This window comes from Lotus japonicus, chromosome 1 (assembly GCF_012489685.1).
Source record: "Lotus japonicus ecotype B-129 chromosome 1, LjGifu_v1.2".
Classification (NCBI taxonomy): domain Eukaryota; kingdom Viridiplantae; phylum Streptophyta; class Magnoliopsida; order Fabales; family Fabaceae; genus Lotus; species Lotus japonicus.
In genome coordinates this window covers 123,449,442-123,471,698 of record NC_080041.1, presented here as the reverse complement: position 1 = coordinate 123,471,698, position 22,257 = coordinate 123,449,442, and the positions used below count along the sequence as shown (strand labels likewise).

Here is a 22,257-nt window from a genome sequence, read left to right as displayed (position 1 = left end):
CTTATGAAATTTTACAAAGGAAAAATGAGAAATGGTACATCCTGTATAAATAACTTTTTTCATTATTAACAAATCAGGTTTGAGAAGTTTTTTACATCATCATTTAAATTAATAAACTAATTTAACTCAATTAAGTAAACAAACCATTTCTCTCATGTTGAAATGTGACCGGTACTATCAATGCCCAAAAATAAAACTCAAGAAAACTTATGATTTGGTAAAATCAATTTTTTTTATTTTATTTAATTAGTTGATGTGTCATAACTTTTGTTGGGGAGCCCTCTTTCTTACCTACGCAATTCTCAAACGGGGGACTAGGATCGGTATCGGGGGGAGCGAATGGTGGGGCGAAAGAGCTACCTGGAATTCCATTACGGTTGTGCAAAGAATATGAGGGAAACTGGTACTCTATTAGTTCATTCAGTCGATGACAAGTGAGAAGAAGAAGATCAAATTCCAAAGACTCATCACAAATATTGTAGGTTATATCTGAAACAGCTGATGTTAGGATTAAGGAAGTAGACTAACATCTCATATCCTCAAAATCTAATTCGTTGATAGTGGGGAAAAAATTACATTGTTAGTGAGTATACATTTTTCTCTTATAAATATACTTCACTAGATAAACTTCTTTCCCTCAAATTCCTTGGACAAACAGCATATTCATCAATGGCATCAACCATAAAAAGCACCTCATAATACCCCTTAAGTCTCTACATGAAGGGGGGAATTCTCAACAGATTTCTTTCTTCCACTGGTAATGTAGTAGATGTAACAAACTTCACAACCTACTTTGAAATTGTCAGCAGCTACTTTTACATGGAACTTTTTCATGGATGCATCAATCACCTGACAGAGACGAGTGAGGGCGCTACAGACAAGCTTCTAGTTCAATACAACCTACTATTATTGTGTACCATGGTGCTGAAGCACATTAATAGCCACATGTCCTGCCATATTGCCAATATGCAAATACATCACTGCATCCATGTCTACAACATTTCACAAAAAAAAAATATAGGGTTAAATAAGTTTTTCGTCCCTGAACTATAGCGAGTTTTTGGTTTCCGTCCCTCAATTAAAATTTTGATGATTTCCATCCCTTAACTTAGTAAACCGTTTGATTTTCATCCTTTGACCATTTTGACCGCTGATGTGTGCTGCCAGCGTGTAGGTAAATGGTGACGTGTCATTTTTTCCCGATTTTCATATATTTTTAATTACACCTGGAATAATTTTATCATTTATATTTTTTTAATTCCACTTGAGATATTACTTTCCCCCAAATCATTCTAGGGTGTTCTTTCACCGTGATTTCAGAGAGAAAGAGAAGGGAGACGAAGCAGAAAAGAGAAAGAGGGAGACCACGAAGCAGAGAGCGTTGACAGTTCGAAAAGATGTAGGCGAACAGGAACGGAGCTAAGCGGCGAACACGAACGGAGCAAATCTGCAGCAACCAAGCTTCAAATCCTTCCCCTTAAACAAACAGCAAACCCCCACTGCAGCAACCTTCGCGAACTCACCATAGCCCTCTGTTAAGAGCCGCCACATCCTTCCTCTTCCAAGCTTCGATCTTCTCTCGATCTCACTCTCTCTATCGAGGTGCTCTCTTGTGGTGAGGGTTGAGAGGTTGTGGTTCTCATTGTGGTGTTTGGAAGAGAAGTTCAGGTTGTGTGTGTGAGGAAAAGGTGGCTGGATGGTTGCGTTGGTTTTGGAAGAGAGCAAAGGTTAGGGTGTTGTGTTAGGGGAAAAGAGGAAGGGAATTTTAACTTTAGGGCTTTGGGGTTATTTAATTAGGGATTTTAATTTGGGGCTTGGGGTTATTGAGGGTAAAAGGATTTTAATTTAGTTTGGTGTTTAGGTTTTGAGTAAGATTAAGTTAGTGATTTGTGCCGCAAGCTGTTGCTGTTTTGATTTGTTGATGTGCTCTTCTTCATCTCTGCTTGGGTATGCTGTGGTCGTTTTTTTGGTCCCCGAATGGTGGAAGGTGGATCAAGCTGATTTCTAATTAGCGCTGGGTTGGCTTTGTCATAGTCTTCAGCTGGTGCTGGTTTCTCCTTTCCTATCTTTTCTTTATGCTTTTCCTGTTTTGCTCTAGCTTGGTTCTTTTCTTTTCGTTTTGTTCGCTAGTGATCTTTCCAATTGTTTTGTGTTCTGACTCTGTTTCCTTCTTCCATGTTTTTGGAGTAAGATTGCATTTGGCCTTGAGTTTTCTCTCTTGGCTTTATACCTCTTTAATATTATCTCTTCAACTTTCAAAAAAAAAAGATTAAGTTAGTGATTTGAAGATGAATGAGGAGGAAGAAGAGAGATGAAGAGGAGGGTAAATTTCTGGGTTTTTTAAGTTTAGGAGTTGAAGATGGAACAAGTCCATGGAGGTTGAAGATGATGAGAGATGGTTGAATTTCATTCCTGCTAGTGTTTGATTTTCTGGCTAAAAACCCAGGGAAAAAAGGCTTGTTAGTGTTTGCTTCGTCCCTGTCAATGTTTACCGTCCCTTGATTGTTTATGATTTTCTGAAGGACCCTATCCAAATTGATCTGGGGTAAAAAATAAAGGAAATATGGAATAAAAAATAAAGAAATTAGTAATTTCCTTCGTGTATTTAAAGAAAAAGAAAAAAACCGCCTAAACCTGCTAATTTACTGACACGTCACCAATTACCTACACGTTGGTAGCACACATCAGCGGTCAATATGGTCAAAGGACGAAAATCAAACGGTTTACTAAGTTAAGGGATGGAAACCATCAAAATTTTAATTGAGGGACGGAAACCAAAAACTCGCTATAGTTCAGGGACGAAAAACTTATTTAACCCAAAAATATATATTCATCTGAAATGAATCGACCTGTCCTGTCTTCATCTGAAGATTACATCCTAGAGGCACAGCATAATAGACCCAACGGAATTTGAAGAAGGACTTCACAGCACATTCAATGACTGGCATGCCTAACACAAGCTGTTTGGAGTCATTTCTAACAAACAACAATAACCCATAACTGGTGACATTTATTATGAGGACAGGGCAACATATTCAGAAGAAATCATAATTTTCCTATGCACAGACAGAACCTCTTTTCTGTTAAGAGTTGTTATTCGGTATCATAGGCTACTTATTCATTTATTTATTTCTGCATTTTGCGAAATCTCTGGTTGTTTTCAACAGAATCCATATCAAATGCTGCCTCAACTACAATGTATACAGCTCACAAAAAACAGGTCATGGAGGCTGCTAATTGACAAAAAACAGAGTTGTTAGAATTAAACTGATAATAGACTGTAGGACTGCATGACCATAAATGAAATTATGATAACACAATACGGAAAATAAGTCTACTTATATCGTTGTTTAACTTAATTCACCAAAAAACCATAAAAGGTTTTACTGGTGTTCCATAACTTCAAATTTGTAGGAAAAATTTCATGGGCAGCAACAAGGGATTGTTAATTGTGACTCAAGATGCAGCAAATAATATTTGATGATTTGATCATACCGCAGGATGCTTGAATTTTTCTTCTTCTCAGTCCTGATTCTTCATTAGCTTCATCAGGTTGTTCTTAGACTCTCACCTGTAAATGTTGCAAGTTCAACGGGTGGCATCGTATTTTACCTGATGATGGGGTTGCATTCCCGATGTTCTATGATAGACAAACCCTTGCATCATCCCTGTGAGTACCAATTAGATACACCCTCACTTTCTCACTTTACAAACAAAATCATACAAAGAGCTTTTTCCCATTAAAAACACAACTAGTAAAAATAGAGAAGGGCAAATTGGCTGCAATACAATATGAAAGCAATGTATCGAGACAACTAGTAGCTATTAGCTAAGAAAGAGAGAGAATGTGGCTGCAATACACTATGAAAGCAATGTAGATAGATAAATAGACAGAGACAGAGAAATATCAAATAACTTTCAAGTCAAGCTTAAATGAAAGAAAGTAAAAGAACCCTTGGTGCAATGTAGTATTGGAACGTGTTTGGATTTAAATATTTTTGGGAAAATAATCGTTATTTTTCAAAAGCTGTCTCACAAAAATAAAATATTATAAATTGTTTTAAACTCAAATAAATTAATCCAAACAATAAACCTAACTTTAGAGTAAAATTTTGACATCCCCCAAGTTAAGTTATATCCTCAAATGCACATTGCACACAAACATTTCCTCCACATAACCCTATATAATTAGTAACATTAAAAAAGAAAAACGGAATAGATCCCCTAGGGACAGAGTGAAGAGATACATGAGCATGAAGAGAAGAAAGAGGGTTATGCTGCAATATACGAAAAAAGATAGTAAGAAAAAGGTAAAACTAGAAATTACCAGATACAGCTGAATAACTGTCCAAAATTTACCACAGAATGAGGCCTATTCAATGCATGATCATGAGGGACAATAGCATAAAATTTATTGTGGATTAACGTGGGAAAGCAGCATGGTATGAGAAAAAGAAAATTTTGACATCCCCCAAGTTAAGTTATATCCTCAAATGCACATTGCACACAAACATTTCCTCCACATAACCCTATATAATTAGTAACATTAAAAAAGAAAAACGGAATAGATCCCCTAGGGACAGAGTGAAGAGATACATGAGCATGAAGAGAAGAAAGAGGGTTATGCTGCAATATACGAAAAAAGATAGTAAGAAAAAGGTAAAACTAGAAATTACCAGATACAGCTGAATAACTGTCCAAAATTTACCACAGAATGAGGCCTATTCAATGCATGATCATGAGGGACAATAGCATAAAATTTATTGTGGATTAACGTGGGAAAGCAGCATGGTATGAGAAATTGAAACAAAAGAAGTTAGAAATAGAAATGAAAGTGGAGATGGAGAGTGTGGAATTGTGGATTGAAACTGGTAGAGGAAGAGAAGCTCCAAGTTTCCTGAAAAGTGATTAGTAATAGAAGGAAAAAAGAACGATGCAGAACGGGAAGAAAGAGATCAAGAAGCTTTGAAAATGAAAAATACCAAGTACCAACTCCTACGGGAAGGGGAGGGGGGAGCATCTCACAAGACTACATAGTTTAGCAGGACAACCCACAGTTTTTCAACTTGGCATCTTAAGGTTCAAAGAAAACCACGAAAGACATGACTATTAAGTTTCATTATATTTAACATTCATGGACAAGAACACAAGCCAAGTCCTTCAACATGGAACCTTAGAACAATGGTGCAAGATCTACAAAGCCTATTCAGAGACAGACCACAGGGGTTTTTTCAGGGGGGGAGGGGGGGTGTGCAACTAGGACATCAAATAGCAGAATATGACTTAAACTCCTACAACTTTAACAGAAATTACCTATTGAAGGGATTGGCTGGTGGCTGCAAAAGCTTGTTTAAAATCTACATATATTACTGACTGAATTAGATTGGTTTGCAGTGCCCAATTTAGAGGAATGTTCATTCAATCAAAGTGGAAGTTGTGTTCCTCGGTCTATTCAACCTTGTTGGACTAATCAAATTTCTGGCAGGAAATCTATAAAAGATACAGGATGAGCTCCATCTAATTTCAGTATTCCCAAAATTGATGGAAAAATGAGAAGTATGGATGAACAGTCAAAGTTCCATACCATCCAGTTAAACAAACTGATTTAAGGAGACCAGATAATCTATCCAGCAACAGACAAACAATAACTTACACAGGAAATATCCACAAGTACTAACATACTACGTTATTATATTATTAACTTCACCAGAAAGCATATTTGAAATGGATTATTCCTCAAATCAAGTATAAAAAGGAATGGTTGGTGAACTAATACAAATGCCTAAATAATTTAAAACATTCATCCAGTGTTGTATATATGGAATTACCTAAAAGATTCTGAAACTTGCACTTTCTTCACAATGAGAGACATCCAAGCTCTCCTGCCCTCAACTGAAATCAGCTGTATCCTATTGGACTACATCAGTTACCAGTAATCACCACAGGAGCAAACCCCATGCTGAAAATGATGGAAACGATTTATATCTCTGACAACAATTTCTCGTTGCACAACTTCTGATATCAGCTTTATAACAGTATGACAATCTACACATATACGGAGATTTTTCAGGATACGAATAGAACATGTTGATGGAATTCGAAGCAGTCCAAAGGCCAATGCTAGTCTTTCACTATGAACCCACAAGTGACGCTCCTTTTCATCATCCTCTACATCAAGCAAAACAGCATTGCAATCAGGAACATATCCAGCATCCCTAGTTTTCTTGTTTAACCATTCAAGCATTGCACATATTAGTTTATTGTCAGGATGAGAAGTGTCCCCCACACTGAAATAGTGAACCACACCTTGGTTTTCAACCCAGCTTAAGCCTGGTTCCTTCTTCACTCCTTTCCTTTTCATATTCTTTCTAACAGAAGCAACATTGTCCCATCTCTTAGCAACTGCATACATGTTTGACAAAAGTACATGGGTTCCATCATCATGGGGTTCCATCTCAAGTACATGCTGGGCACAAAATCTTCCTAGATCAATATTCTTTTGGACGACACAAGCCCCAAGCAATGCACGCCACACCATAACACTAGGTTGAAATGGAATTTCTCCAATGAGCTTCACTGCTTCATCAAATTTGCCCAGTCTTCCAAGAAGCCCAACCATACAAGTATAATGTTCTATACATGGTTCAATGTTGTAGTCTTGTGACATTGACTTAAAGAGGGATTGTCCTTTGTCTAACAACCCTGCATTGCTACATGCGGACAGGACGCCAACAAAAGTTAGTTTATTAGGTTTACAATTAGTTTGTTGCATCTTGTTGAACAAATTTAGAGCCTCCGTACTCAAGCCATGCATAGAATATCCACATATCATAGCATTCCATGAAACTTCTTCTCGTTTGTCCATCTTATCAAATGTTAGCCGGGCATCATTAATTCTTCCACATTTAGCATACATATCTATCAAAGCATTAGCAACTGCAATGTCATTGTTATACCTGGTTTTGATTGTTAAAGAATGAACTTGAAGCCCTGGATCTAATGCTGCAAAACCAGCACAGGCACGGAGAACACTTGAGAATGTCACTTCAGTTGGCTGCATGTCATTTCCAATCATAGATGAAAACAAATTCATTGCTTTTTCCCCATCCCCTAACTGAACATAACCAACAATCATAGTGTTCCATGTAACTTCATTCTGCTCTGGCGATTCCATGAACAATATCATGGAGTTCTCAATTTCTCCACACTTGGCATAAACATCCATGAGGGCATTTGACACAAACACATTTGAGTCCAGACCAACTTTCAGTACATTAGAATGAATTTGCTTTCCCAAAATGAGCAAAACTTGAGCGGCACAAGCTTGCAGCACACTAGCAAATGTAAAATTATTAGGGACAACAGATGATTGCCTCATACAATGAAACAACTCCAAAGCCTCCTTACTTCTGTCACTCTGAGCATATCGCGCTATCATTAGACTCCAAGGTATAACATCTTTTTTTGGCATTTCCTCAAAAAACAGTTGGGCATCAACAATATCTCCCGACTTAGCATACAATTCAAGCAACTCGGTGCCAACATAAAGATCCTGATCATAACAAGCTTTCAAAGCACATCCATGAACACTTTTCCCAACACCAAACGCCTCCAGACCAAGACAAGACTTAAGCGCGGCTGTAATGGTATAATTGTTAGGTCTATACCCCATAACCCTCATCTGGCAGAAAAGTTGCAAGGACTCCTCATAGAAACAATTCTCAGCATAACAACCTACCATCCCAGTCCAAGACACCATGTCCTTACAGAAAATGCCATCAAAAACTTGACGGGCAGCATCAACATTTCCACAAACAGAGTAGGCATCAATAAGGGAAGTCCCAACAAACGCATCAGCCTGATGGCCACGCTTATAAACACAAGCATGGATAGTCCAACACACGTGAGGCAAATCCATGCTCACCAGCAACTTGATAATAGTAGTACAAACAAAAGGGTTCACCTCATGTCCTTCTTTGAACAACCTGCACAAAAAACTTAGATCATAACATGTGCAACGCATAATTGTAAAATACAAGTCTGTAGACTACACCCTCATTTCCATGCCCTTAAACATATTATTAGTGTGCGTTTTTATTTGTATTACTTTCAAGTTGAAAGTACTTTCAAGTTTCAACCCAATGAAACAAATACTCACTTCTACTTTTTGTGCTTTGGAATGTGTGCAAAGTGGGTTGGAAGCAAATGAACTGAAACCCAAACACACCCTTAGTAGTTCATAACCCAAACACACCCATAGTAGTTCACTCTTTTTTCTTCCTATCTCTCTGCGCATTTCCTGTCACATCACTCATTTTTCTCTCTTCACTTCATATAACATTAAGGTGGAGGTGGATTTGAATTGTGAACAAACAATTATTCAAAAGCATGTACTTTTCTTAGTCTAGGGACTAGTATACGGACTGCAAAGGTCGAAAACAAAAATGGGGTTGACTCTAAGTTGATGGACTAAATAAAAAAAATAAAAAAATTTCTAATAAATCTGGAATGGAGGTGCAAAAAGACCTGAGAATGACGTGAAGGGCATGATCAAATTGGTGGGAACGAGAGCAACCCTGAGCCAAGGTGACAAAAGAGATGGTGTTTGTAAGGGGCATTTCATCAAACAGTTTGGACGCATCATCCAAACAATCAAATTGTACATAGAAGTTAAGGAGAATGTTGTGAGCAAACAAGTCGAGAGGAGCGCCTCGCTTGAGGATATCACAGTGCAGTTGCTTCCCTGCATTGGGGTGGCGGTTTTGAATCGCTTGTTGGAGCAATGCGGCGTAGGAATGAGAATCCAACGGTGGTTGCAGATGGAGATGGTGGTTGTGATGATAGTGGTGGTGGTGATGGTGAAGAAGTGGCCTTATGGTTCTGTAGAGTGGCGCGCCGTACTTGTGTAGAGTTCGGGAAGCATTGACCATCACCGCCTTGGGTTGGAAGCAATCTACTTCGCTTGCTTCTGCAACTTTGTGAGAGGTCGGAGTTGATGGAAGAGTGAGAGACTGAGAATATTACTCGTTTACCCTTTATATATACATTGATAGAATAATGAATAAGGGCAGTTTTGTGATTTCATTACTCTAACACATATTCATTTGCTTACCCAAGGTTGAAGGGAACACTTTAGATGCATGGCTCACCATTCCCCCTTGTTTTCCTTCCTAAGCTAAATAACTCATGTCACGTTTTCCCATCATAATCCTTCTTTGAGTTCTTACCTTTCTCTTTTCCACCATTTTTACATAGATCCAAACAAAGTGCAAGTATGATAACATCTTGTTGCTCCATAAACAATCAAGTTTTAGGGTATTCGTGTAGAAAAATGGTGTTTAGTGACGGTCAAAATGACGTTTATTAGTTGTTTTTGACTGTCACTAAACGTCATTTTTCCGCCGAGATACTAAAATCAAACTCGCTTGTAAAATCAGGGACTAATTTGACCATTAACCCTTTTTATCACGCCTCACTAACTATCTAATTTTATTCGCTACTTATATTCAAATTCGTAATTGACTTTTTCCCACAAAAGAAACACAATAAAATTTAAGGAATTATTAACAAACTTTACTTTGCGAGTGTGTAAATTGTAAATCTGTTGGGCTATATCAAACCACTCAAGTAGGGGACACCGGACTGAGGCAGCCAATGATCCCCACCCAAGAAGTTAGACACAGTAAAATTAGATGCATCAGAAGCATTAATGACATGGTAGCCAAGCCAATTCGCTCTGTTCGTAGTGTTTGAACCAGGTCCCGTGTTATTATACTCTGCATAATACAAGGTACTTAATGCAAAATCCCCGCTCCATTCATGCCAACCAGCAGGATCTATCAAGTTATCCATGAATGAATGCAGATAAACAGTCCTTGAGTATTGTTGCCATGGCCTCCCAAGGTATGTTTTCACAGTGCTAACCACCGGAGCCAAATCACCAGCGGCTTTAATAGTGGCGTTATGGATAGAAATGCCTGTGTTTTGATTTGGATCAGTTCGCCCTTGAGCAGTGATGGGATTGGATTGGCCACTCATGGGTAGGCGAGGATACAGATTGCAGTTTTGGAAAACAACAACTGCATCTCCGAATATGAAGTCAATTGTGCCATAGATGTCACATTCACGATAAAACTGCCTCAGAGAGTGCGTGTACAAAGTGTCTTGATACCCTTCAAAGCTGCAACTGTAAAAGGTGGACAGGTCAGCTCCGTTTCTTACTGCAACTGCTTGGTGCTTGCTTGGCCCAGCAGTGTTACGGAATGTTATATTAACTCCTACGAATCCTTGTGCTACCACGACTACACATGAAAAATATGTATAAGAGGATACTCTCAAATGACGAAAATAGAAAATATGGCTAAGTGGGCAAAAATTTAAAACATTAAATAATATTAAAATACCTTATTATAGATGACAATATAAAATATTTTAGGGGAGGCAGATATAAAATTCAATATATTCTATTGAAGACAAATTTTCTTGCCATTAGTTGTGTGTACTTGGGTGATTAGGTCCATAAAGATTTGAACATGTGCACAATGCTCTAATTTTGCTTACCAAATGTTGCGGAGTTGAATGTTGTAAAATTATCGACAACATTGTGATTACCGGTGATAATTGTTTGGTTGATCCCATCTCCGACCATCATCAAGTACTTTTTGTTTTTGGCTATAGACACATACTCTTGATACACGCCCTTAGTGACATATACAAGAAAGTAGCCACCACTACTATCTGTGTTATTTGGTGCAGCGGCTATAGCAGCATTGATAGTAGTGAAGTTTCCGCTTCCATCCTGACTAACAACCACGATGTCACTCACCGTGACGCTCGTGTTGTCATCCAACATTTGAAGTAACCTTCTACCTCCGCCTCTAGCAGAATCATAAATCGCACGTGCTCGATTTGACATCTTCAATGGTAAACGACCGTTGCGAAAACCCAAGTGCCTCCCGATATTGGGTTGCCATGATGTTTGTGTTTTCTTATGAGGCACCCAACCCTTCACGAAGAGGGCAAGGGAAACAGCGTGAAGCTTTGTATCATTAGAGAGTGATGACAATAAATCATCCTTCAATCTCTGATCAGAAGTTGTGGTCTCTAGGCCTTCTAAACAAGTATGTTGGTTTGTTAGAACAGCACTCAACAACGTGTGCATTTCTTCCGCTTGGGAAGAAGGAAGAACGTCGCTAGCTTTATAACTAGCGGTGTTAAGGGCGTTTGATAAAAATTCAAAATTCAGCTCAGCAAGGAAACTGCAATCCTCAAGAGCGCGAATTGTGGGTTGAGAAAAAGACGATGTGTCTTGAAGATGTGAATCTACAAGGTTTAAGAACTTGCGGGACTGGGACAAGGACTTTGTGACCGTAAAGCGGCCATAGTCGAAGACGGTACTATTTTGATTGGCAAGCAGTGTTTTGCAGAAGGAAGGGTTTGCGGCGGATCTGCAAACAGTTTCTGGGGGAACTATAGGCGGAGTTGCAGCACCTATGGATGATGATGATGATGATGACAAGATGGAAAGTATCATAGAAACACCGAGCGTGAGAAATGACAAGTTTTTTAAGGCCATTGTTTGTTCAAAACCAATGGAAGCTAAGATTGAATCAGGAGCGATGATATATAGCTATGAGGGTGGAATATACATGTCAAGTGGTTCTTGAGATTCATGCCAAATTATTGGGCTCCTAATATATAGGCGAGGAAGAAGATTAGATATAACAAAGATAATTGGTCAAAATATAAGATTGATGAAGGCATGACGTGCTAAAATAGTCAATTAGAAGGACTTTGCACTTAGAAATATTGATTGATAATAGTCATCGATGGGAAGATCAACATGTGTGATTTTCTTTTCTTTTTCTATCCCTAAAAACTTGAGTATTGAGCTAGTATGAGGAAGTCAATGTACTATATATGAAGTAAAGTGGTAACAAGTAGAGATTTAATTATGAGTTAACCTCCTTACAAGTTGGGAAAATGAGCATTAATGCTTGTGAAGATAGCTCACCATGTGTTCAAGTGTAAGAGAATCAAAGGGTTTGTAGACTTTACCAAAAAAACACAAAAGAGGGTACGTGAGCAAGATGTGATAATCTACACTCACAAACTTAATACACGTGCCAGATTAGTATATAATTTATTATTTATTAGCTGACAATTCTTAATGGGGACTTCTTTTACAACTAGTGGCGGTCAAAATTGCCACTAAATGTTACCTTCCAAAGTGCCATTAGACTCTGTGTGGCGTTTTTTCTCCAACCGCTTGTTTGAGATGCCAGAAACAGCTATTGACGGTTTTAATAGCGGGGTTCCAAAATAATCCTCAGTGAGCACTATGAAACCACCAATAGGTTACTACATAGTATAATGTATTTTTAAGTAATAATTAAAAGAAAAATGGCTTGAAACCCCATGAAGGTCATGGTCCAAATCATTCTCACTACAACAAAAAGCGCTTTTTCGAGGCAACAAATATCGATTTTAGCAACAATAAAGATGGTCGCTACAATGTTTACCGGCGCAAGCATTTCCGCTGGTGCATCGAGGGTCGCTAAAGGCTTTGCCGACAAATATTCCGCCCGCCGGTAAAGACCTCTAAAATGGCCGGGAAAAATAATCACCTTGCAGCGGCCATTGATTGTGGAAAAATGGCACAACGAATGGTTTGTACTCAACCAAAGCTGGTTATTCTTTTATCCGCCAGAAGAGGGCTCGTGATGGTGCATCTTCTCCACAAACCAACAAGCTCCTATGAAGTTTTGGAAGTCACTTTGGCATGCTTCGGTACTCCCTCGTTGTAAAGAGTTGGCGTGGAGAGCTTCCCTTGGAATTCTTTCAGTTCGTCATGTTCTCCGGGTGTGTTGTGTAGATGTGGAGGACCTCTGTCCATTCTACAATGATGCCTCAAAAACTCCAGGTCATGTGCTTTTTACTTGCCCAATAGTATCGCGGTGGTGATTTGCTTCGTCTTGTGGATTGCGGGTGCAACTTGATAGCTCCGTCCAAGATGTTTTGCAGAGTTGTTTTGCGTTAAATGATCTTGTTATTGCCAGTATGTGCATAACCTCTATGTATGTTATATGGGAGGCCCGAAACAGACTTAATTTTCAGGCTGGCACTCCCTCGATTGAGGGGCTTCTCGAGAGGACCCAAGATCTCTGTTTTGTCCGGACCAAGAACCACCGTCCTGCTGGTCACGAGCTGTTGTCGCATTAGCGTCGTCCCGAGGTGGAGGTGATCAAACTAAATTTCGATGCTTCATTTGTGGTGCGTGGCGTTGCGGGGTTCGGTTGCATAGCGAGGAACCACCATGGAGAAGTCATGGCTGCATCATCAGCACACCACGTGGAGGTTTCATCATCTTTACTTGCAGAAACTTTTGCTTTCAGGCGGACCATATCTTTGGCTTTGGATCTTTGTTTTCAGAACATATGTGTGGAAACAGATTTATTGCAGTTGTATGAGGCTTGGAATAGACATTTACAGGGTACTTCTTATTTTGAGTCCATTTTGAAGGATATTAAGGATTTTTTGTTTTCTTTTTATGGTTTCACTTGTCCATTGTTCGTCGTCTGAAAATTATGTGGCTGATTACTTGGCCAAGAGCTGTGCAAAATATCCCAATTTGGTTTGGATTGAAGAAGTTCTTCTGGACTGTGTTTCTCTTGTTGAGTCTGATGTAATTGCCTCTTTGACCACTTAATTTCTCTTAATATATTTATCTAGTTTTAAAAAAACTAAATCTATTACTTAATATATATATATATATATATATCATATAGGGTTAATCATCATATTAATCTTTGTGTTTGTGTCGTCGTCTGACCTAAGTCCCTCGCCGGAAAAATTATTGTAAATGATCCTCATTTTTAAAATTTTTTTGAAGCGGATCCTCGCCGGAGGTCGGAGCTCCGGCGAGTGCTTAAATGGCATGTTGACTGGGTTTAATGAGGTGATGTGAATTAAAAAAAATTGTAAGTCAAATTAATTTCCCCAATGAACTAAAATTAACCTCTTTCCACACAACGTTCAACTCCAAACTTACCTACACCTCCTGAGCCACACAACGTTCATTTCATCCCGATTTGAATCATCAATTGATCATCAAAGAATTAAACTCTTTCCACACAAAGGAGAGAGATAAAGGAATGGGTGCTTTCCTTCACCTCCTGAGCCACCAACAACGAGGACCAGTTTTGAGGACGATGGGGTGGTTTGACTATCCTTCTTCAACTCCAAATTTCCAGTTTCATTCACTTCACCACTGTACGGGGAAGTCGATTTGCGCTGAATCTACCCCCTCTTCCCTTCGATTCGCACCTGGGTTTGCAGGTTAGGGTTCCAAATTGGTGGTATTTGGGGGTTGGTTGAATATGGGTAAGGGTGTATCCTTGGTGGTTTGAAGGTGGTTGTTTGGTCTGTGTTCTTCAGGATCGCTTCCATGCTTTTCTTCTGCTCCTTGGTGGTTGTTTGATCCTTGGTTGCCGATCCATATTCTGGGTTCTTCTGGGTCTTGCTTCCATGCTTTTCTTCTTCTTCTCTCATAAACTCAGATCCAAACTTAGATTGGGTTGGGGATTTCGGTTGGGGGTGTGGTTCAGGTTAAGGGTGGGGGTGCGGAGTGAGAGGTTTGGGTTTGGATTGGGGTGGGGGGTGGGGTTTCTGTTGACGGTGGTGGTGGGTTTGTTTTTTCGGTGAGTGATGAAGCTCCGGTGGGTTTGTATGGGGGTGGGCTACAGCCAACAGGTCTAAGAGATCAAAGAAGGAGAAGAAGTACAAGACAAGAATGATGAAAATGGACCAGTGAAGTGGATGATGAAGATAATTAAGGGTTTTTTTTTTGTTACAGTTCAGATTTATTTTTTCTGTTAAAGAGATAATATTGAAGGGTTTAATTTAGTGATAAAGGTTTTTTCGTTTGTGATTCTGGGTTTTGAGTTTCATGTTTGATTTTGCATCTTAAAATTTCTTGTTAATTGATTTAAGAATGTGTAATTTCTGGATGGAGACAACTTCTAATTTCTGGAAATACAAGTTGAGCATGAATTCTTGTTAATTGATTCAGGGTTATATTTGTTAATTAGTTTTATTTTTGTTAATTAAATTAAAATTTAAGACTTGTAAATTTTTATTTTATTTTTAATAATCAACGTCACCTCATTAAACCGAGTCAGCGTGTCATTTAAGCACTCGCCGGAGATCCGACCTCCGGCAAGGATCCGCTCCAAAAAAATTTAAAAAATGAGGACCATTTACAATAATTTTTCCGGCGATGGACTTAGATTAGACGGCGACACAAAGACAGAGACTAATATGATGCTTAACCCTATATATATATATATATATATATATATATATATATATATATATATATATATTAAGTAATACATTTAGTATTTTTTTTTTGAAAAATACATTTAGTATTTTTAAAACTAGATAAATATGTTAAGAGAAATTAAGTGGTCAAAGTGGCAATTACATCCGACTCAACAAGAGAAACACAGTCCAGAAGAACTTCTTCAATCCAAACCATATTGGGATATTTTGCACAACTCTTGGCCAAGTAATCAGCCACAGAATTTTCAGACGACGAACAAACGACATGTGAAACCATAAAAAGAAAACAAAAAATCCTTAATATCCTTCAAAATGGACTCAAAATAAGAACTACCCTGTAAATGTCTATTCCAAGCCTCATACAACTGCAAGAAATCTGTCTCCACACATATGTTATGAAAACAAAGATCCAAAGCCAAAGAAATGGTCCGCTTGAAAGCAAAAGTTTGTGCAAGTAAAGATGATGAAACCTCCACGTGGTGTGCTGATGATGCAGCCATGACTTCTCCATGGTGGTTCCTCGCTATGCAACCGAACCCCGCAACGCCACGCACCACAAATGAAGCATCGAAATTTAGTTTGATCAACTCCACCCCGGGACGGCGCCAATGCGACAACAACTCGTGACCAGCAGGACGGTGGTTCTTGGTCCGGACAACACAGAGAGCTTGGGTCCCTCGAGAAGCCCCTCAATTGAGGGAGTGCCATCCTGAAAATTAAGTCTGTTTCGGGCCTCCCATATAACATACATAGAGGTTATGCACATACTGGCAATAACAAGATCATTCAACGCAAAACAACTCTACAAGACATCTTGGACGGAGCTATCAAGTTGCACCCGCAATCCACAAGACGAAGCAAATCACCACCGCGATACTATTGGGCAAGTAAAAAGCACATGACCTGGAGCTTCTGAAGCATCATTGCAGAATGGACAGAGGTCCTCCACATCTACACTACACACCCAGAGAACATGACGAACTGAAAGAATTCCAAGGGAAGCTTTCCACACCAACTCTTTGCAACGAGGGAGTACCGAAGCATGCCAAAGTGACTTCCAAAACTTCATAGGAGCTTGTTGGTTTGTGGAGAAGACGCACCATCACGAGCCCTCTTCTGGCGGATAAAAGAATAACCAGCTTTGGTTGAGTATAGACCATTCGTTGTGCTTGGCCAAAATAGCTCATCAACTCGGGCCACCCTTGAAAGAGGGATCTTCAAGATCGACTTGGTAGTGGGGAGCCAAAAAACAAGTTCAATTAGCTCTCTATTCGACACCTGCAAATTGTCAAGAAACAAATCAGAAACATATTTCAAATTACCATCAACAGCTAGAGTTAGTTAATATAAAAGTAATTTTTTTAACGCAATTTTGATCCTGTGTGGTGAAGGTCAAAAGTATTATCAAGAGCAATGTTATGAAAACTGAATTGGACCGACCAGTTGGACCGATTTAACTGGGAGCTGGAATAGGCACCGGTCTGGACTACCTCTATAACAGGTCAAATGAAAACCTAGAGTTGAACCAGGAAAATTGGTAAAAACCGGCGATTTACCGGTTCATTGAAAAAGTTGCTAGGCAACTGCGTTTTGTCTAACCTGCAATAAAAAAAAAGTAAAAAATCATAGAAAGAAACTCTTCTCTTTTCTTGTAAGCTCTTCTAAAAAATCACTCCCTCTGTCTTACCATGAAGGATAGTTTCATTTTATGACTAATATTTAACTTTTGTGAATGGTGGAATGAAAGAACAAGAAGAGGGATATGGCTGAATGGGGGTTGTGGAACAGGAAGAGGGATTCCATAAACTTACATGCTTTCATATGTAAAAGTTGACAAAAAAAAGCTACAGCCTGTATGGGTTGTGGAATTGGGCCTATTGTATCAAAACCCAAAACGTTAATACGCTACCTCTCATATATATTAAATGAAAACTACAGTTTTTATTATAAAAAAAACTAACGACTTAAGGCCATTTGGTTTTTTGAAAATTATATAAATGACGTTAACAACACTTTATAATGTTTATTTTGTGATATATGCATTTGTGGATATTAAAATTTAATTTCCAAATGTAGAACTAATAATTAAATTAATGAATAAATATCAATTAGAAATGAAAATATTATTAATCTCTAATTTTTGAAACCCTTATCCCAGTTAAAAAAAAAAGTCTACATCTCATCATCAGAAAAAAAAATATGCCGAAAAAACTAGCCTTTCAATTACTAAACCATGATTTTCAAAAAAAAAAATTACTAAACCATGATTTGTTTAAGCTTTTCAAACAAAATCCATCATCCCCAACCATAAACAACATTGATACCCAAAAAACCCATAACATCCTAGAACACATATTTTTCCTAGAAAATCTTCTTCGCAAATATGGATTTCTACTTTACGCACCAAGAATATGGATTTCCACCGCGATACTATTGGGCAAGTAAAAAGCACATGACCTGGAGCTTCTGAAGCATCATTGCAGAATGGACAGAGGTCCTCCACATCTACACTACACACCCAGAGAACATGACGAACTGAAAGAATTCCAAGGGAAGCTTTCCACACCAACTCTTTGCAACGAGGGAGTACCGAAGCATGCCAAAGTGACTTCCAAAACTTCATAGGAGCTTGTTGGTTTGTGGAGAAGACGCACCATCACGAGCCCTCTTCTGGCGGATAAAAGAATAACCAGCTTTGGTTGAGTATAGACCATTCGTTGTGCTTGGCCAAAATAGCTCATCAACTCGGGCCACCCTTGAAAGAGGGATCTTCAAGATCGACTTGGTAGTGGGGAGCCAAAAAACAAGTTCAATTAGCTCTCTATTCGACACCTGCAAATTGTCAAGAAACAAATCAGAAACATATTTCAAATTACCATCAACAGCTAGAGTTAGTTAATATAAAAGTAATTTTTTTAACGCAATTTTGATCCTGTGTGGTGAAGGTCAAAAGTATTATCAAGAGCAATGTTATGAAAACTGAATTGGACCGACCAGTTGGACCGATTTAACTGGGAGCTGGAATAGGCACCGGTCTGGACTACCTCTATAACAGGTCAAATGAAAACCTAGAGTTGAACCAGGAAAATTGGTAAAAACCGGCGATTTACCGGTTCATTGAAAAAGTTGCTAGGCAACTGCGTTTTGTCTAACCTGCAATAAAAAAAAAGTAAAAAATCATAGAAAGAAACTCTTCTCTTTTCTTGTAAGCTCTTCTAAAAAATCACTCCCTCTGTCTTACCATGAAGGATAGTTTCATTTTATGACTAATATTTAACTTTTGTGAATGGTGGAATGAAAGAACAAGAAGAGGGATATGGCTGAATGGGGGTTGTGGAACAGGAAGAGGGATTCCATAAACTTACATGCTTTCATATGTAAAAGTTGACAAAAAAAAGCTACAGCCTGTATGGGTTGTGGAATTGGGCCTATTGTATCAAAACCCAAAACGTTAATACGCTACCTCTCATATATATTAAATGAAAACTACAGTTTTTATTATAAAAAAAACTAACGACTTAAGGCCATTTGGTTTTTTGAAAATTATATAAATGACGTTAACAACACTTTATAATGTTTATTTTGTGATATATGCATTTGTGGATATTAAAATTTAATTTCCAAATGTAGAACTAATAATTAAATTAATGAATAAATATCAATTAGAAATGAAAATATTATTAATCTCTAATTTTTGAAACCCTTATCCCAGTTAAAAAAAAAAGTCTACATCTCATCATCAGAAAAAAAAATATGCCGAAAAAACTAGCCTTTCAATTACTAAACCATGATTTTCAAAAAAAAAAATTACTAAACCATGATTTGTTTAAGCTTTTCAAACAAAATCCATCATCCCCAACCATAAACAACATTGATACCCAAAAAACCCATAACATCCTAGAACACATATTTTTCCTAGAAAATCTTCTTCGCAAATATGGATTTCTACTTTACGCACCAAGAATATGGATTTCGCCTAGGAAATCCTCGACTTAAAAAATAACCACCTAGGAAAATAATACCCACCATGGCAACCTCAAAGCTTCAACCTCCGAAGGAGGTAATGCTGGATAATGTGCAAAGGAGAGTGTTGAAGAAAGGTGAAATGACTCTTAGAGTTCTGGGTGATGATGGTTTGAATGTTCTATCATCGCGAACAACATTCATGAATTTGGAATGTTGATTATGCTCTAAATCTTCCTACATGTTGAAAAAATGCTATTCTATTTAATTGAGATGTGAGCTTCTAAAATCACAATTAAGGATTTCCAATCTTTTTGTTAAATTAATATTTTAATTTAATTATAAATCCACATGAAAATTAAGTATCAATAAAAAATACACTTGGCACGCTACATAACCTCTGCATGAACACATAACAACATGGCTGGAGCTCAGCTCCGATCAGAAATAGAACCGAGTTACTCTCTAAAATGGAGAGATAATTTTCGATCTTTACACTAAAAATATACTAGACCCCGTTTGGAAGAACTTATTTGAGATTATCTGATAGAATAAACTCTTATGTCAGTGTTTGAGAGAGCTTATGCAAACGGTTTATGACCTATTAAAAACAGTTTTAATTTGAGCTTATTTTCGTAAGTTACTTAGGATAGCTTATAAAAAAAAAGGTTATGCTTATATATAGCTTATTTTCAATTTATTTCAATAATTTTTTTTAAAATAATGTATGAATAAGCATTTGTCATAAGCGCCACATAAACGCTTAATTAAGTTATTTTTCCAAACGAAACCTAAAATCAAACTCGTTCACTAAACGCCAACCATCTTGGAGTAACCTAAAAAAACACACACACAAAATCACAAGTACAATTGGAAAACATCATAACAGAGACAGACAGGCTTCATTCAGAGCAACTAAAGCTAAACTGAAAGCATGTGTCCCTCAGAGTCACCAAAGGGAAAATAAGGATGAGCATAACAGCTTCGAGTAGACTCCAACAAAACTCTCTTCGCAAAACCACAAGCAACAACATCTCACATTGTGCTTTTAGGGAAAACAACAAGCTCTTCAGCAAATTTTAGACCCAAGAAAACGCAGCAGCAACATGAGGGGGCCAGCAAGCATTACAACAACACCAATCCAAGCGAACCAGCATTGGCTTTGAACCTTCGCCTCTTACATCAGCCAGAAATACTTAATAATGTAGGAAAAAAACCAAGACAAGAGCCAAGACATGGGCCAAAACCGCAGAGAAACCTCGATAAGAGCATGGCAGCAAGAAGGTCGAAAAAAGCACCAAATGTCAAGTATTTAACATTGATTATTAATTATATATAACAAATATATTAAGTATTTAAAATGAAATAGTTAATAATATAATGATATTTTCTAACTATTTGAAAATATTTAAAAATATCTTAATGCAATTGCACTTATTTAATTGGTTCCTTTACTCCTTAATTGGCTTTAAAGTAGGATTGTTTTCATGTCTTCTTAGTAACATCCCGATTCCCAATCACCTTTTACGCGTGCACACATTTATTTATTTATTAATTTCTCAATATAATGTCTTTTTTTAAACAAGAATAATGTCTTTCTTTTTGAAACATAACATAACCATATATTAAACTGAGGGCATAGAAGACAAAATATCCGTTGTTACAAGAGAGTCTGCCTCAGGAGGAACCTCCTCTATCCACACACCACCGGCGTAGAAGGAGGCATTCCTGGCCAAAATGTCTTCTTGAACTCCAATGAATGCATATTTTTAGCTTGTCACAACTCTTGTTTATTGGTTATAGTTTTCCTTCCTCCCTTTTAGCTTGATATCTAAAGTGGGTGTGGTTGATGAATTCTTGAGCTCTGGCTAATATTATGGATAGCCTAGTACTTGTTCAACACCCTTCAACTAACCCCAATATGTCGGTCAATATTGCCTTTAATTTCGTTGAGCCTCTAAGTTGATGATTGATTATGTATGGAGTTTTTACCCTACAATCTCCTTGAGCCTACATATATTTAAAGCAAATAATAGTGACCCATAATCTCGTTGAGCTTTTTATATTGCTAAAGAAACTTCATAAAAATGCCTTTCTACTACAGTTATGCTTAGCTAAGGAATCAACAAAGAAATTTCATTATCTGCTTCAATGGCTACCATGAATTGTACGTATTTAGTTTAAGCTTAACTTTAATTTCTTTTACTTTTTTCTTTTATGCTATAGTATCTTCATTTCATTCTCATGTGTCATCTTCTCTTTTTATTTTATTTCAATATTTATGCATTTAATTTGCAGACACTTGTTTATGTTAAGTTTTTTCTACGTCTTCGTGGGAAAGGGAAACAATCTCTTTATACCAAGTAAAATAAATCTTTGGAAACAATCTCTTTTGTTTCATTATGTGTAAAAAAAAAATTGGAGATTGATAAAGATTATGATTGAAGAAGAAGATGACATGACATTTCTTTTATAATGAAATAAATTAATCTTTGAATGTCATACATGTAGATGTATATATGTGATTAAATGAATGTCACCTAAGCAAGTTTTGTTAAATTTTGTACTGAAATGTAAGGAATGGATCCAATTCTCACAAATCAAAATCAAATCACTTAATCATATGATAGATGAGGGATTAAAAATTCAGTAAGTCTAAAATTTTATTTTGTTCCCATACAAATAATATGTTCGAGATCACCACTGGTTTTCTTGCATGTGTTCTAGAGGTTGATTTTTATTTGAATTATTTCAAGTATTAAATGTTAATTATCGCATGTTTGGTTTTATGATATCTAATCAGATTTCGAAATCATTTTTACTCATAAGCTGAGGCTAGTTACTTTTAAACATAATTTATTTTAGAGCGCTAAATGTTTGTGTAATGTTGTAGATGATACAAAGGACACTGATGGCCCTTCCAGAGAGAACATCTGAGTCATTGCTCCGGCC

At 37.5% G+C, this 22,257-nt stretch overlaps 2 protein-coding genes across 5 annotated transcripts; both read right to left on the bottom strand.

The window, feature by feature from the left end:
• Nucleotides 1–336: 336 nt before the first annotated feature.
• On the bottom strand, nucleotides 337–9,088 carry LOC130730145 (putative pentatricopeptide repeat-containing protein At5g13230, mitochondrial). Of its 4 annotated transcripts, none has more exons than XM_057582062.1 (5): nucleotides 8,527–9,088; nucleotides 5,829–7,985; nucleotides 3,496–3,668; nucleotides 2,850–3,230; nucleotides 346–950 (listed from the first exon to the last, which is right to left on the bottom strand). In XM_057582062.1, the coding sequence occupies exons 1-2, from the start codon at nucleotides 8,928–8,930 to the stop codon at nucleotides 5,927–5,929; spliced, it is 2,463 nt and encodes an 820-aa protein (XP_057438045.1). In that variant the 5' UTR covers nucleotides 8,931–9,088; the 3' UTR covers nucleotides 346–950; nucleotides 2,850–3,230; nucleotides 3,496–3,668; nucleotides 5,829–5,926. The 4 variants fall into 4 exon arrangements, with proteins under 4 accessions (XP_057438044.1, XP_057438043.1, XP_057438045.1 ...); XM_057582063.1 differs by having other exon boundaries at nucleotides 354–950; nucleotides 2,850–2,950; XM_057582061.1 differs by having other exon boundaries at nucleotides 337–950; nucleotides 2,850–3,668; nucleotides 5,314–7,985.
• Nucleotides 9,089–9,336: 248 nt separating this feature from the next.
• LOC130730144 (probable pectinesterase/pectinesterase inhibitor 20) lies at nucleotides 9,337–11,650 on the bottom strand. The gene is made up of 2 exons (XM_057582059.1): nucleotides 10,561–11,650; nucleotides 9,337–10,301 (listed from the first exon to the last, which is right to left on the bottom strand). The coding sequence occupies exons 1-2, from the start codon at nucleotides 11,573–11,575 to the stop codon at nucleotides 9,610–9,612; spliced, it is 1,707 nt and encodes a 568-aa protein (XP_057438042.1). The 5' UTR covers nucleotides 11,576–11,650; the 3' UTR covers nucleotides 9,337–9,609.
• Between the last annotated feature and the right edge of the window lie 10,607 nt (nucleotides 11,651–22,257).

Bases quoted from the DNA above. Each gene is read 5' to 3' on its own strand.
- LOC130730144 (XM_057582059.1), bottom strand. From the start codon at position 11,575: ATGGCCTTAAAAAACTTGTCATTTCTCACGCTCGGTGTTTCTATGATA. The intron at 10,302-10,560 runs GTAAGCAAAATT...TTTCATGTGTAG, and splicing joins ATTCAACTCCGCAACATTTG to TCGTGGTAGCACAAGGATTC.
- LOC130730145 (XM_057582061.1), bottom strand. From the start codon at position 8,930: ATGGTCAATGCTTCCCGAACTCTACACAAGTACGGCGCGCCACTCTAC. The intron at 7,986-8,526 runs GTCTTTTTGCAC...TTTTTTGTGCAG, and splicing joins GCCCTTCACGTCATTCTCAG to GTTGTTCAAAGAAGGACATG.